Raw genomic sequence first — 14,918 nt, 5'->3', positions numbered from 1 at the left:
CGAAAGGCCTGCATGGTGGTGGCTAACCTTAGCCCAGAAATGCACCACGTAGTGAGTCCAGGACACTCTCAGTTAAATCCCACCAAGACTATAGTACAGACCCAGGCTCCTTTGCTTAAAGCAAACAGGAAGCCTCTGACTCCCTCTCCCTCTCCCAACTCCTTCCAAAGCTAGTCCATATCAACCCATGGAGGATTAACGAAAAACATCCCCCCTCTTGGGCATATCTATTCTGATCCCCTGTGGTCTGAGGCTCCTTCTAGTCTACCGTAACCCTTCTTCCAAAAGGATAGAGACCTCATAGAATGTATTGGCAGGTAGATATCACTGAGAGGGAACCACCGTGGCAGAATACCTTTGTTCAGAAGAGGCCATCCAACTAGTCAACTAGAGGCCTCTTCCAAGAAACCATAAAAAGTGAAAAACAGTATTTTTCCTGTGCCCAAGGAGAGCTAGATGGAATGAAGCCACTGGTTCAGACTGAAATTTGACAACGTTACAAAAGTATTTTTTGAGTTAAGGTAATAAAACTCGGATCTGTCTATTGAACTGTATTTTCTCGAGTGACTTAAGTGCCGAGTTAATGACATTTGTAAAATTTTTGCTAAAATAGCTTTTAGACCAAATATGTCACTTGCAAATAGATTGCTTGCTCAACAAATGGCTTTTTGCCAATGTCAGTTCTTTGGTTGAAAGTAGAAAAAAATATTGTACTTTTACAGAACTGAACTTTAAGCAACTACGGATAACTTTTAAATGCATGTGTACAGCCGGCATGTAAAGATGTCTGTCTGCCATATAAAGCAAAAAACAAGATTTTAAATTTCCTTTTGGTGTACATCCTTGGTCTGTTGCGTGGTATGGCTGTTTCCAAGCCCATGTTTCAAATATGCTCCAAATGTAAATGGAAGGTTTGTCTGCAAGCATACAAATACTCTTATTAGTGTCACCATGTGCACAAATTTGATGGTACGCAACGGTACTTTCTTCTGTTGCAATAAGCCCTGATTTCAATTGTGCAAACTGAGAAAACCAATCGGAGCACAACAAAAATATGTGTCTCAGTCAGACTCTTCTTAAGTTTTGTCTGCAGGCTCGAAATTTGACTTATTTGCAGTTCACACCATTTGTGGGCATATGACAGCTGACATACAGAAAGTCAAATATACCAATTTAATTGTAAAAGTGTTTTTATGGAAGGACATATTCAGTTCGGAGCTGTTTAGCTGACCTAACAGCCAACAAGACAAAATACTAGTTACTCATGGTCCAAAAACCCAAACTAAATTTAGTCGAAACATGATACTAGAGAAGATTTCATACAACAGGGTACCTATTCACAATTAAATGTACACTTTCTAGTTAGTTTACTACTTTGTCTATACAATAAATGAGTAAGTGTAGACTTATATGTCCCCACGCCATGAAATAGGGAGTGAAATCAGTAAGAACGTCAAATACAACTGTAAAGTTACTACGACTAGTGACTTTATGACCCCATTTGATGTTTCACAAACTTGGCAGAGACCTACACTATTGAGAAGGATATCTTCCTATGGAACGGTATAGAGAAAGTTTTAAAAGTTCATTAAACTTTTTTTTAAATTAGAAAATATCTTTACATGACATATTGATGTTAATTGTATATATTTATTTTAAATGTAGAACACTATAAACTCGTTTCAGAATAATAACTTATTTAAAATTAAAAATGTAATTATTGTGAATATATTACATTAAAATAAAATAATGTTTCTGAAGATTAAATTAAAAGAAATCACCCCTAAAGTAAAAGATAAATATATTTTGTATGTATTACAAAATATTTGAATGCTAATGTATAGAATTATTAGAAATATTGTAAGTATTTTCAATAATTAATAATGTTACATTAATATTTACATTTTAAAAATGTTCTTTAACACTTTAAAATAAATTAATAATTATGGTATTGTGATAGGTAGTATTTTTATAACATTAAATAAAAGGAATTTATATCGTTTTTAAAAATGTATAATTTAATTTACTTAAACATTATTTCCTATGGGGTTTTATTTTAGGTCCCTACCCACATTTCTATCTATGAGCTGGGGTGCATTTAAGACTGTTTTGGGTCTGTTTTAGGTCTCGTCTGCGGCAGCTCATGTGCTGTGGCTTGTGAGACATTGTGTTAACTGGGAGGGACTTAGAGCCTGCCCGCTGCTTACCATTTGTAGTTTCATTGCCAGTAACATTTTCTTGTTTCCCATTGGTGAAAGTGTGCCAATTTCACTTTCTCTTAGTGTGATTGTTCCTTCCCTGAAGCATTGACCAATTACTGAGTAATTGCTTTATGGTATCCTTCTGCTGATCATTTTAGGCTTGAGGTACCCTTTTTTTATTGCTTCACCCTGTCATTGTTGCAGCCTCGTTGCCATTGCTTGCACACTCCGGCATTGGTGCTTGCACCCACCCGCCTGTTTCCGATCACTATTATGTGTCGCAGCCACACTGTGGTTATTGCTTTCCATCCCCCCTCTGTCATTGTGTCTTGCCCTCCGTCACTGTTGTTTGCACCCCTTTCTCCCTCCCATCATTGTTGCTTACATCACTTGTCATCCACCCTCTTGTCGTTGTTGCTCGCCCTCCGGTTGTTGTTGTATACACCCCATCCACCCTCCTCTCCCTCCCAACTCGCATCATTGTCGCTTGCCATCCCATCGCTGTTTTTGCCCCCTCCCATTGTCGTTACTTGCCTTCTCTCCCTCTGTCAGAAAGAAAAGAAATACGATGCTGTCAGCACTGGCCGTGTGACAGCATTTATGATGTCTCTCTCTCTACCTTTCCCCTCATTGTTGGTTGTGCTAGAAATAGAAAAAGCTGTATGATGTGGCCAGACAAGATAGAAGAGGTGGAGGTAGATACCTCCACACATATATATGTGACTAGCATTTTGTAGTACATTAGTAGTATTATTGTATACTAGTAACGTACTACAAAATGCGGTTTCTAAATAGGTTCCTTAGTGTATAGTATAGTATATAGTGAAAAGTTTGTGGCTAGCCATTGTGCTGGGTCAAGAAATGCATGCAAATAAACACAAACAAAATTCAGCCTACACAATATTGTAAATCCAAATATGCTTATTGAATGCATGCTCACATTTTTGTAGTAATATATTGCGGCAATACATTTAACATGTATCAGATGCTAAAAGAACACAGTGCAATTCCACAGCAACGTAAATCATGGATTGATCCGTTATCTTTTGTGTTCTCGACAACTCCTCGTTTAGCTACAGTTCTGTCGTCATTTCCATGAAGCTGAGTATTGTATTAAAATAAAAATTGTAATAAAGTGAAAATGTGTCTCTATTTTCGAACAGTGACCTGCAGAAACCGATGCTATGATCAAAACGCAGGAGGGCCAAACGACTGCCAGTGTGATAGTCAGTGTACAGTGAATGGAAACTGCTGCTGGGATTTTGAGGACATTTGCCAGAAACCAAGTATGTTCCAATCAAACTATTTGTTTCTGTCACTTTTAATCAGTGAACTATTCCTAATTTACAAAAGAAAGGTGTCCGTATTACATATTAGTAAAGGTGTGCTGTTTTACTGCACTTAAGTTTTTTTATTATTTTTTTAAGGAAGCGAGGTTCAAGTACATACCAAAGTCCAACACAAGTTACAAACACAAGCACTTGACAGAGACATAGCCTATTAAGCCATGTCTGTGATGTCAAGTCTCCAATTAAATATTTTTCAAGCTCAATCAAATGCTAAAGCATCCCTCCTGTCAATGTTGTGTCAATAGGTTTTGCAATCCAACTAGTCTTTATGAAACAAAGGGTCTTTCTTGAACCCTTACTAAAACAGTGGAAGGCTTTGAGCTCCATTGCTTAAAGCCAGTAAAAGGCTGATATAGACCTTCTGCTCCAGCATTTAAATATTTGTCTTGCTGTTTCTCCATTTTCAATTTAGAACATTCAACCTTTGGGGCTCTGGCTTTTCCCACCCATTATCACCCTAAGCAGTAGGCTATAATTCTATATTATTGGTAATAGTTGACTGTAGATCAGCGAATTAGGGGGCATACAACAACCAGTATTTTTGTTACCAGTAAAGATTTTTAAGAAACAACCTATTAATAAAAGGTAGATCCTGAAAAGTCCGCATTGTAGTTGGTCAGAATCAGAACTACCTTATCAATATAAATGAGGAGGGTCGCAAATTGTGATTCACTACAATTGGATGCCATCACCAGGATGTTGGCCTGCTGGTGTCAGCAGATCACAATGTCTGTGATCACTTTTCAATAAAGTAAACATTTGTAGGCCTGGGTTTATGCAAGACATTTTGATTTTGCTAAAATGACATGTATGACATACTTCAAGGGCTTTCAGCCACTTCTCTCCACCCATTGGTCTGTTGTTGTGTTGTTGTGTCATTCACAATTTGCTTCCACCCACTGCTGCATACAGCATGGGGTAATGGGTCAGCCTACTTAAGCCAGTAGTTAACTTTGCTTTGAGTGACTGCATTATTCTTTTTCACAAAGAGGACATTCGTAAACAAGGTAGTTCACTTCAGTGCCAATGTTTTAATTTTTACTCTATAATTACTTTAGTGTTGTCATCATGTTTGAAATGTAAGCACACAGCACATTCCATCTTTATCAGTACCCATCTTCTGCTAATGTTTTTGACAATTTATTTTGGAGTGTTTCACATTACTTCAAACAAAATTTGAATAAAAACTAATCAGTGTGCTCTAACTATCTTTGCAACCCCGTCTTTCTTCTTTTTCTTCTCTCTTTTCATCTCTTTTGTCTTCTTTCTTCTTTTGCCTTCTTTCCTTCCTTCCTTTCCCTCCAAATCATTTGCCGTCTTTCATTCCTTCCTTTCCTTTCATCTCTTTTGCCCTGTTTAAACCACCAGTAAGCTTCAATTTGAATGACTGCATTTTGTCCTTCACAAGGAGCACATCGATAACACATGGTAGTTTTGGTCAGTGTCAGTTTTTTTTCTTTAGCTTTATAATTACTTTAGTGCTGTCTTTGTGTTTGAAATGTGAGCACAGGGTACATTCCAACTTCATCAGATCCTATCTCATACTAATGCTGTTGTAAATTCCTTTCACAACAGTTCACACAAACTTTAAATATAAGCTAAACAATGTGCTCCATCAATCTTTCCAACACTGTCTTTCTTTTTCTTTCTTGCTTTTTTTCTCTTTTGCCTTCTTTCTTTTCTTCTTTTTTGACTTCTTTCCTTCCTCGCTTACCCATAGCCTTCTTTCATCCTCCTCTTTTGCATTCTTTCTTTCTTTCTTTCTTTCTTTCTTTCTTTCTTTCTTTCTTTCTTTCTTTCTTTCTTTCTTTCTTTCTTTCTTTCTTTCTTTCTTTCTTTCTTTCTTTCTTTCTTTCCTCCTTTCTTTTCTTTTCTTTTCTTTTCTTTCTTTCATTGCTTATTTGTTTCTTTATTTCTCCTACTTTCTTCCCCTTTTGCCTTCTACCTAGCTTCCTCTTGTGCCTTCTTTCCCTTTAGGCCTTCTTTCTCTTTTACATTCTTTCACTTTTACATTCTTTCTTTTTTTCGTTGTATCATTCTTTTTTATCCTTTGTCATCTTTCTTTCTTTCTTCCTAGCTTCATTTTTTGTGTGCCTTTTGTCTTCCCCAATCCCATTTTAGGAGTCGTTATAAAGTTCCTGAGTAGTAAAGTGAGTTTAGTACAATGCTAAAAGCAGTTTTTCGTTCACAAATTCAGAATCAGAGAGTTTTCGACTGAGAAACTGCTTTATGCATTTGACCCCAATGTTTTTTTATTTGAATAACACATTGTAGTCGTTCACCTGTTTTTCTCACATAGAATGTTCCAGTGTAATTGTGCAGCTTTAACTTCTAAGAAGTCTTAACATGTTCTCAACGTTGGTTTGAAAAGAGTTCGATTCACTTTAAAGCGGGGAGATCTGCCTCGGTGCTCCTTGGTGGTTCACTCCTTTTTTATGGATAAACTTGGAAATTGAAGCTTATCTGTACCCGTGTCTGACACTCGCTTCATAATTTTGTTGGTGAGAACACATTAGCATTGGCGCTGCTGCCGCAGCTTGCGGATACCATCCATGCAAGCAGCGCTTGTTCGGATATCTACTGAGCAAACAATCCAGCTTGGGTGACAAACCTGACTCCAACAGTGGGCTGGGAATCAAAGACATTTTAAGGTTTAAGCAAAGAAGGCTCTGGCCCAGGGCCCCAGCTTTACAGGGGACACCTGATGGATCCCGCTGCGTTCTGCAGAGAGTCTTGCCCTGATGACCTTGAATAATTCTTAAACAGATTGTTTTAGATACTGTTTTGCTTTAATCTGTTTTTAATGTGGGTGATGTGTGAGTGCCTATTGCTGACATTTTGCAGTTTCTTTCAGATCAAAACAGGACCTCACATGTGAGAAATGGGGGATGTCACAGAGATTATTTACAGTAATATTAGTGAGCAACTGCTGTGTTGCAATATTGAAAACACAAATCCCTATCCCTGAATATTAGATGTAAACACAGGTAGGGCCTAATTGCGAGTTTGGGGGTCCTCCCACGGAGCGCCACGCCAGTTCCCCATGGGAAGAACACCAAATCCGTAGTGACTCAAGTTGAACAGACAGTGCTGCGGTGGTCCCACAGCGGTGCCTTACTAAGGATCAAAGAAGAGGCCTAGAAAGGCACAGCCGGAGCATGTTCTGCATTTCTTCTTGTGCAGAAACGTGGGGGTTGCAATACCGAGGTGACTCACCATGTACATCCCCTGCATGAACCCCAGAGGCAGGATGGGGCCCTGTAAGGGCCCCCTGAGTATCTTCTCCGCCACCCTTTGAATGGTGGGCTCACCGCCATAGAAAGACTGGCAAAAAGGAAACTCGTAATATGCTTGGTGGTGCCGCAGTGCCACCTGCCTGACTACTGTGCCACCACCGCGGTATCACGGATGCCTGGCAGTTTCAGCGGTCCTGTGGCGGTCCGACTGCCGTACTCGTAATTTGATGCACGGTGTAGCAGTGTGGCGGTGACAGGCCCGCCACCACGGGTTCGGCAGAACTCATAATTAGGTGCTTCAAATTTGTACAAGTATGATTGTGTATTAATGAAAGAGCTGAAAGTGGATCATAAACTCAAAACAGTTCTGAACAGGGGTCCCCAAAATATGTTTGGCCCATGGCCCCAAATATTCTTAAGACGTCTGCTGGGAATGCAAACATTCCACAGGTTGTGGGCTCACCGTTTACAACCGAAGCTACTAACATTTTCCAGACTTGGCAACAATACCAGTTGCATGAAAGATGCTGCGCCACCTGGACCTCAGACCTCGCTGAAGGGCACAACGAACGTCAGAGAAGATATTCATTGGATGCAGCGGCTGCTTTAGGTGAAGCCTTCCAGTGAGAGATGCATCACATGTGTTCAGACCTGGCCGCTGCGTCTCTGGTGCTGCGGCTAGTACGGCCCGCGGGGAGGCACGCAAGGGGAGGCACGGGGGCTTCACAATCTAAAAAAAAAAAACACTTACCTTGCCGCCGGGTCCCGGGTCTCTGCTCCTGCTCTCCTGCGTCCGACTCCAAGAACAGGAAGCACAGCCAGGCTCCCCTGACCATTCATAATGCTGCAATGCAGCGTTGTGATTGGTCTGAGCATCGTGACACGGCACTCAGCCAGGCGCTTGAGGGGTGGGCTTGGTCTCCATGCAGGCTGTAATGCAGCTTGCATGGAGAACAGGGAAAATGCGCATGACTGTTTTGGCTGGCCCGAGAGGGCCGGCCAAACAGTAATTGCGCACTTGGGAGGGTTCTGCCACTCCTCCCCTGCTCTGCAACCCTGCCCCTCAGGCAAAGCTGCCGCAGCAGGAGGACAATATAAAATGATAATGACATTATGTTATTATCATTTTATTGTTTCCTTTCTTTTACTGCTGCGGAGTAGTGAGACGAGGCTCCTCCACCTTAGCAAAGGAGCCGCCACTGACCGCAGTTCACATGCTTCAATGGGAAAACACATCAGAAATGCGCTGGTCAGCCACAGTAACTTGCACTGTGGTATCTCGCAGCACATTCTGTACATTACTCCCCATGGGACGCTAGCCTCTGACGACGCACACAGGTGTTGGAGCATTAAGGCGAGTCTAGGCTGCGGTCTCAGTGCAATCCAGACTTGGAAGTGAGCTTGTACATCACGGTGATGTGCACACCACATTTTTGTTATACAAATGTCGGTTCCAGGTTCTGAAGCTCGTGCACCACAGAGATGTGCATACCATGTCGGTTGACAGTTAAGCTGACTAAAGTTCTTCATCAATGCCTAATTCACCTCAAGTCAGTTTATCACAGTTATGCACACACCACCTAGTTTAACTGCTCAGTAAACTAAGTACTTGAGAGTCTAGTTGTTTATTATTAAAGTTCCACCATAAATGTTTACATTCAGTAGCTTGCTGGGTCAACCATTTTCCATCAGATACTTCTTGATAATAGCTTATGGCTGGATGTTCTAGACCTTGCAATCTACATCATACACCTCTAGCTGAAGTTTAAATTTCAAACAAAAAATTAAACCAACTAAAAAGCTCCCCCCTCATCCTGTCTCCGTTTGGGTATCTGCACCCTTTATTCCTTTGTAGGACTAAAGACTTGCCTGAAGGTCTAGGAGGGAAACTCCTCTCTCTAGCCATCGGATGTAATGTAGTCTATCAAGGAAGTTCATGCTTCTTCGAATCTTCACTAGTTCCTTGGAAGGTTGTGTTTGCCTTTCTCTAAGATTAGCCTGTACAATACATGTGTTTTCTATTGTGTCTCTTTCAGGGGGTTCACTTTTTTCCACATTATTGCACTAAGTGCCACATGGATTAAAGGGTTTTATCCAACCTGTGTCTATGGCAAAAATCTGTTTGCTCATATGGCCCTAAGTCTCTTGGTGATTCCCAATAAATAATGTAGAAGAGCATTGTGAACCCTCATACTTCCCCTTCCCCTTCCCTCATTCAAATAGAATGTATGACGTTACTACGCCAGCTATTACTACGCAGTAGGTTACAACGCGGTCGTTACAACGACCACGTTGTTACAATGCGTGGCTTTACATCGCAAGTCGTTTCTACGACATGCGGTAGATGGCGCGCTGGACTTAGGAATAGTAAAAATTACTATTCCTACCCCAGTTAGCGCAACAGCGGTGAATGTGTTGGACTTAAAATCCATACATCCCCTGGTGTTGCACGCCACCTAGTGCAAGTCGTAGAAACGACTTGCGTCGTAAAGCCACGCGTGGTAGCAACGCGGTCGTTGTAACGACTGCTTTATTACCTACCTGCATGGTAACAGCAGCGTTGTAAACGCTGTTTCCCATTCAAATGTAATAGATCATTGTGCATTATCACTGGATATGGACAAGCAAGCCTCTTTCCTTTCCCCATGTCTGAAACCACAGGGCTATATTTCGTCAGTTTTGTAGAGTTTAGTTACCAGGGCATCATTATTTTATATTATGACTTTCATTGTTTGGTATTTCTGAAATATTTGTGAATATCGTGCCAACCCCATTCTCAAATCTTATCATTAGATTAATTATCTAGATCTGCTTCCTACTGTGATTGATAACCCCATCTTTAAATAATATATATTATTAAGAATTCCTTAAAGCTCTGAGATCAGGCTTTTTGTTGAATTATAGGTATCAACAATTTTTAAAAAGGGGTTAGCGACATAGATGTTGTTTTTTTTGTTGGGCGGGTGCATGACCCAGTTCCTGATCTGTGCATATTGTATTCTATCCAGTTCTGGCAAATCAAAACAAACATCTTGCAGTCCTGGAAAGATCCCAGCAGGCCCCTATCAAGCATGTTTTGATCAGGCATTCTCTTTGCCTCCAGTGTTCCAATCCTTGGTCTTTCATGGCGAGGTTTTAAGTGGATTGGAGTTTATGAGGTTCGGAAGGTGGTGAGCTCAACATAGCCAATATTTAACCCCGCACCAGAAGTGGGGTTTTAGTGATTTCTAAGATATATAGGTTGTGCAGCCTTGCTTCCTTACGGAGCTATGGAATGTCCCAGAGATATCTGCCATTCAATGCTCATTCAATACAGAGGTATCTCTTTTTTGTTTTTCTGGAACACCATTTTACATTGATTTCGAGCAGTGTGGATAAGTAGTATTTTAAGAGGTTTGGGCAAGCTAATCCTCCAATGAATCGGGAATTTTCTTGTTGACTTTAGTTCATTTGTGTGCCCTTATAAATTTAGTCATCAGTTTTTGAAGGACCTCCATTTCTGCAAATGGAATCAATGTTCGGAGTGTATGAAGAAGTGGGGAAGACAAACCAAGCCATGAATATACTGGCTTCTCCCTTTATCTAAATCTGTCCCAATATGTGCTTTCAAAGCTGGACAATTTACCCTCTACCAATTAGACAAAGAGCTGGTTAGGGCTATACCCAGATAATGAATTGATGATTTAGCTTATTTCATTGGGCAAAGAGCTATTAATGTGAGCAATCTCTCATTATGGAGCAAGTTATTAAGGACAGCTGACTTAGTTCTAATTATTTGAATCCCCTCAAACTTTTTTCAAAGTTTTCTAGGCATCTCATAAGTTCTGGAAGAGACTTTTAGGAGTCTGTCAGGGAGAGGAGCGCATCGCCCACAGTAAGCTCATTTTGTCCTCCTCTGGGCCAAATGGAAGTCCTTTGATGATGACTTTGTTGGCGCCCTTTAATGCAGCCAATGGTTCAATAGATAGGGCTAAGAGGGTGGGTGGAAGTGAGCATCCCTATCAAGTTCCCCTTTGCAGATTACATTTATCATTTCAAGAGCCCTTTACTCTCATTCTTGTCTATGGGCCCTTGTAGTTAGCTAGAATGCAAATTAATATCCTCCCTCCCATTCCTATTTTTTCTAGTTCCACTTTTAGGAAATCCCTGTTTATCCTGCCAAAGGCTTTTTTTGCATATAAAGAGACTAGGATGGCTGAAATTTCTTTCCTCTTAGTTTTGCTATTAGGTGAGCTGTTTTCCTTATATTATCTGAGCCTTGTCTGTCCTTGATAAATCCCACTGGGTCGGGTTCTATCAATGCTCAGAGGAATTAACCTACTCTTTTATCAAGCACTCTGGCGAAGATCCTTATATCTCCATTTAGCATAGCTCTAGGCCTCTAGGATCTGCATTCTTCCGCTGTTTTTCCCCTTTTCAGGATCATCACGACCTCCGCCTCCATCTTTGATGAAATGATGCCCAGGTCACTGTTAAAGAACTTGAAGAGGTTTATTATAGGGCCCAGAAGCACGCAAGCAAATGTATTTGTATAAAGCTATTGATAGCACACCTGGGCCAGGAGCTTTATTGGGGTGCATATCTTTGATGGTGGCTACAATTTCCTAGGGTCCAGTAGGTTTATCCAGTTCTTCCCTCAAAAAGGAGTATTTCCTCTATGACAATTGGTTTAGATGTGCCTAGAGTTCAGTAGAATGCCAAAAATAGTTCCCTTTTTCCCTTTTCATCTGTAACTTCGATCATTTCCATGGTTTTTAGGTCTCGCCTACGCAGCGTGCATGCGTTGCATAGGAAAAAGACCTTTAGCCATCGGCACAGGTTTGTGGCCAAAAACGTGCACGCGTTCCATTGCCTTCAACGGAAACGCGTGCACGTCTGGTGATTCCCTTGCAGGACAGAGCTTTGGCAACATATGTTCGCTCGCTCCCGCAAGGGAAACGCTTCGTGTGCCTCTCAATTTTAAAACCGCGGCAGTTCCGAGGCGAGCGCACTTGTTTTTTTTTAGACTCTACTTTTTTCATGTGTTTAAGCACTCTACGAGAGTGCTTGCTATTGATAGCAGCCTGTGATTTCAGGTGTGCACACAGATCCCTCTGACAGGCCAGATAGGCGCAGGCTTCTCAACCAGTACATATGCAAAATGTTTCTGAAAACAGTTACCTTGTTGTCCCACCGGGCTATGCAGGTACTCGCGTGGGGCATGGTCAATGAGGCTGGCACCAGCAGCACACAAACGGTGCAAGCACCACAGCTGCGGTGACTTGCTGCTGGCAAAATGCACATAACTGCTGCCAACTCGGACCGTCATTGGGAAATTATTGAAATCACTCTCGTGAAGTAACATCTCGTAAATCAGGATGCTGCCAGTGAATGTATGTATCCAGAGCTAGCGCATCTCACCCGGCCTCGAGCCTCGAGCAGCACAGACAGCGCTGACAGCTTTAGGCAGTGCTAATTATTATACTGTAGTGAGCCAGCTTTACCAGCCGAGGAGGTGCTACAATGATTGAGAGGGGGGGAGAGTGTGGCGTAACGGCCAGAGCTGCCGACGTTGGAGCTGGGGAACAGGGTTCGAACCTCGGCGTCGGCTCCGCTTCCTTTGATTCCAGGAAAACGTTACAAAAAACACAGCATTTGACAGATTTTGAGGAAGAACTTCACTAACTACACACAGCCTGAAAACACTACACAGGAGAGACTAACACTCTGCTGCACACGAGCCCCCATGGCACAGGCGTGCACCACTGGCACTGACCATGCAGTCTATAGTACCATAGAAGGGAGAGACTGAGTACTACTCTCAGCGGCGCTTCAAGAGAGAGGCCGAGTCAGTGTTTCACCACCACGCACACCAGTCCATGAATTCCTCATTACTTGATGTATTTTATCCAGTGAAATCAAAGCCTTCAGTCGCTCTGCCGGCTTTTTGTTTCACTGTTGTAACGCTTCACAAGCACTAGTAACATATACACAGTGACCTATTCATATTTTTGTGTGGACTTGGGGAGATTAAACGTTAGCTTTGTCAAAGAGATGTATGTAATGTCCTGAGCTGCCGATTAATCTCCCCGTGTCTACAAAAAAATAGGAATATGTCACTGTGTAATGTTACTAGCGCTCATGGAAGGGATCTTATAAGTGTTTAACCATGGAACAGTTGATGTTGTTGCACCAAGGATATTGTGCTGCATAAGTAAATACTTATAAGGTCCCAAAAGCGAGACCTATTGGCTATGCCAATGCTTGTTTATGTTGTTATTTGTCCCTTAACTCTCTGTGTTCTCAGTTCACTAGTTTTCAGTTTTTTTCCTCTTTGTTGCCTTTTTCATAAAATGTTTGCTTTAGGCTCAAAATGTTTCTTTTGTTTGCTAGTTCTCAACAGATTTAACTCGCAGAGTTATGTTCTTCTGGGTGTTTATTGAGTCTTGCATTCTAAATCCTCAAGTCCTCAGACTAGCATGGTCTCTAGTAATAATTCTTTCTGTACTGCTCTTGCTGACAGGTCAGTTTCTGTGGCCCCATCTATGGCCTTAAATGAATCCCATTGATTGTTAAGCATCGTATCTTCTGGGGCATTTTCGAATAATGTTATCTCTTATTTCCGGTGCTAATTCAGTCTTGGGTACCGCATTCATTGTCTGGCTTGACTGTCATTTCCAGTATCCACTCATCTGGGGGATAGGCCAGTCTTCATATGAATCAATACGAGAGAGTGTACCAGCTACCATGCATGCATTTTGTAGTCTATAAAGTACGCATGTAGATATGAATAAATGGCTAGTTTTAGGATATGATTTTTGGCCATGAGAGTAGAATGAAAAGCCCCTCTCTGGCTATTTGTATCTCCAGGTATCTATGAATCCCTATTCTGAGAATTTGCCTTTTAGGTTCTTGGACATATCTATATTAAATTGAAAGTATTGAGATGGCCTGTCTAGTGTAAGTTCTCATACAGTATTAAAATCTCCTCATAGACTCAGGTGGTCCTCCGCTTGTCCCACCCAGTCTCTCAGTGCTTCATCTCTGAAGTCGCCCTGGCATGTGTTTGTTGATTACCCTAATGCACCTGCCTTTTTTGGGTCACAGGAGATTTCTAATGTCGTACGCTTGAGATTTTGATTACATAATATGGCCATGCCTGCCGTTTTTGTTTTTCGGGCAGGCCCAGAATTGAACACCCTAGGCCCTAGGTTTCTTTCTGAGCTGTTATAGTCACAACTGTTTCTCTTGAAGCAAATCTGCGCCTGGGTCTTGCCGCCCCAACTAACCCCAGTTTATATTATTTTACTGGGGGAGTTCAGACCCCTCACATTTAACAAAATGAGTTTGAAGATTCGATTTTGATTATGTGCTTATCTATAGCATTTCTCACATGCATATGTGGTTGGAACAATGGGTGGTGCTGTACTAACCTAAACTTAAATCCCTTTCTAGATAACCGTGTTCCAAAAACACAACTCAATTAAGGCTTTTTGTGGGACCTCAACTAAACTTCCCGAAGTCACTCGGGCACTATGACTAGTGCTGTTTCTAGTGAGCTGAATTCTCTGCTTGGAATACTTCTGCCTTCCCTTTTTGGACTCCCAGAAGTATCTTGTCCCAATCATTCAGTTTTACCTCTGGGTATCAGCAATGTATGTAGTGCTTGGTATAAGTGAACTCTGGTGTAGATGCACTTTCACAGAACTATCTCATGTTCTTCTAGTCAAGACTTTTTTAGCCTATCATTATCTACTCTTCGTCTCCCTCCCATTCAATATCGCTGCAATCATAGATTGTCCTCAACATCCTCTGAGTAGTTTCTATGTATTCCTCATTTGTTTGTCTCTACAGGTACATACTGTGGCAGCTCGCCCTCGTCATTATGCAGATGTTGCATTGTATTGAAGAGGGGTCTTCGGGCTCTGATTCTCCATTGTCACTTTTTTGGATACCTAGTAGGGTTCTTCCCTCTCACGGTAACAGAATGGTGGCTTCTGTCCCCTTCCACTTAAATTATAGGTCTTCTGGTACCTAATTTGTCTTTTTTCTTTTGGCGAGTTCCTGGGTCACATCCCAGTAATCCAGTCTCCTTTATAATGTCACAGAGGAAAGGTCATGAAAGACGGCGATTTCACTGTTGCTGTATAGAA

General features: G+C 41.5%; 1 protein-coding gene across 8 annotated transcripts in view; it reads left to right on the top strand.

Annotated features, from left to right (window-relative positions):
- ENPP3 (ectonucleotide pyrophosphatase/phosphodiesterase 3) overlaps nt 1-14,918 on the top strand; it is a 783,610-nt gene that overhangs the window by 238,550 nt on the left and 530,142 nt on the right. For all 8 annotated transcript variants that reach the window (XM_085611575.1, XM_085611577.1, XM_085611569.1 and 5 more), the window contains exon 4: nt 3,365-3,487. In XM_085611575.1, the coding sequence (XP_085467701.1) occupies nt 3,365-3,487 (123 nt within the window). The remainder of the gene's footprint in view (nt 1-3,364; nt 3,488-14,918) is intronic.

The sequence above is a fragment of the Triturus cristatus genome, chromosome 6 (assembly GCF_964204655.1).
Source record: "Triturus cristatus chromosome 6, aTriCri1.1, whole genome shotgun sequence".
Taxonomy (NCBI): Eukaryota; Metazoa; Chordata; class Amphibia; order Caudata; family Salamandridae; genus Triturus; species Triturus cristatus.
This window is presented reverse-complemented; position numbering and strand designations above follow the sequence as displayed.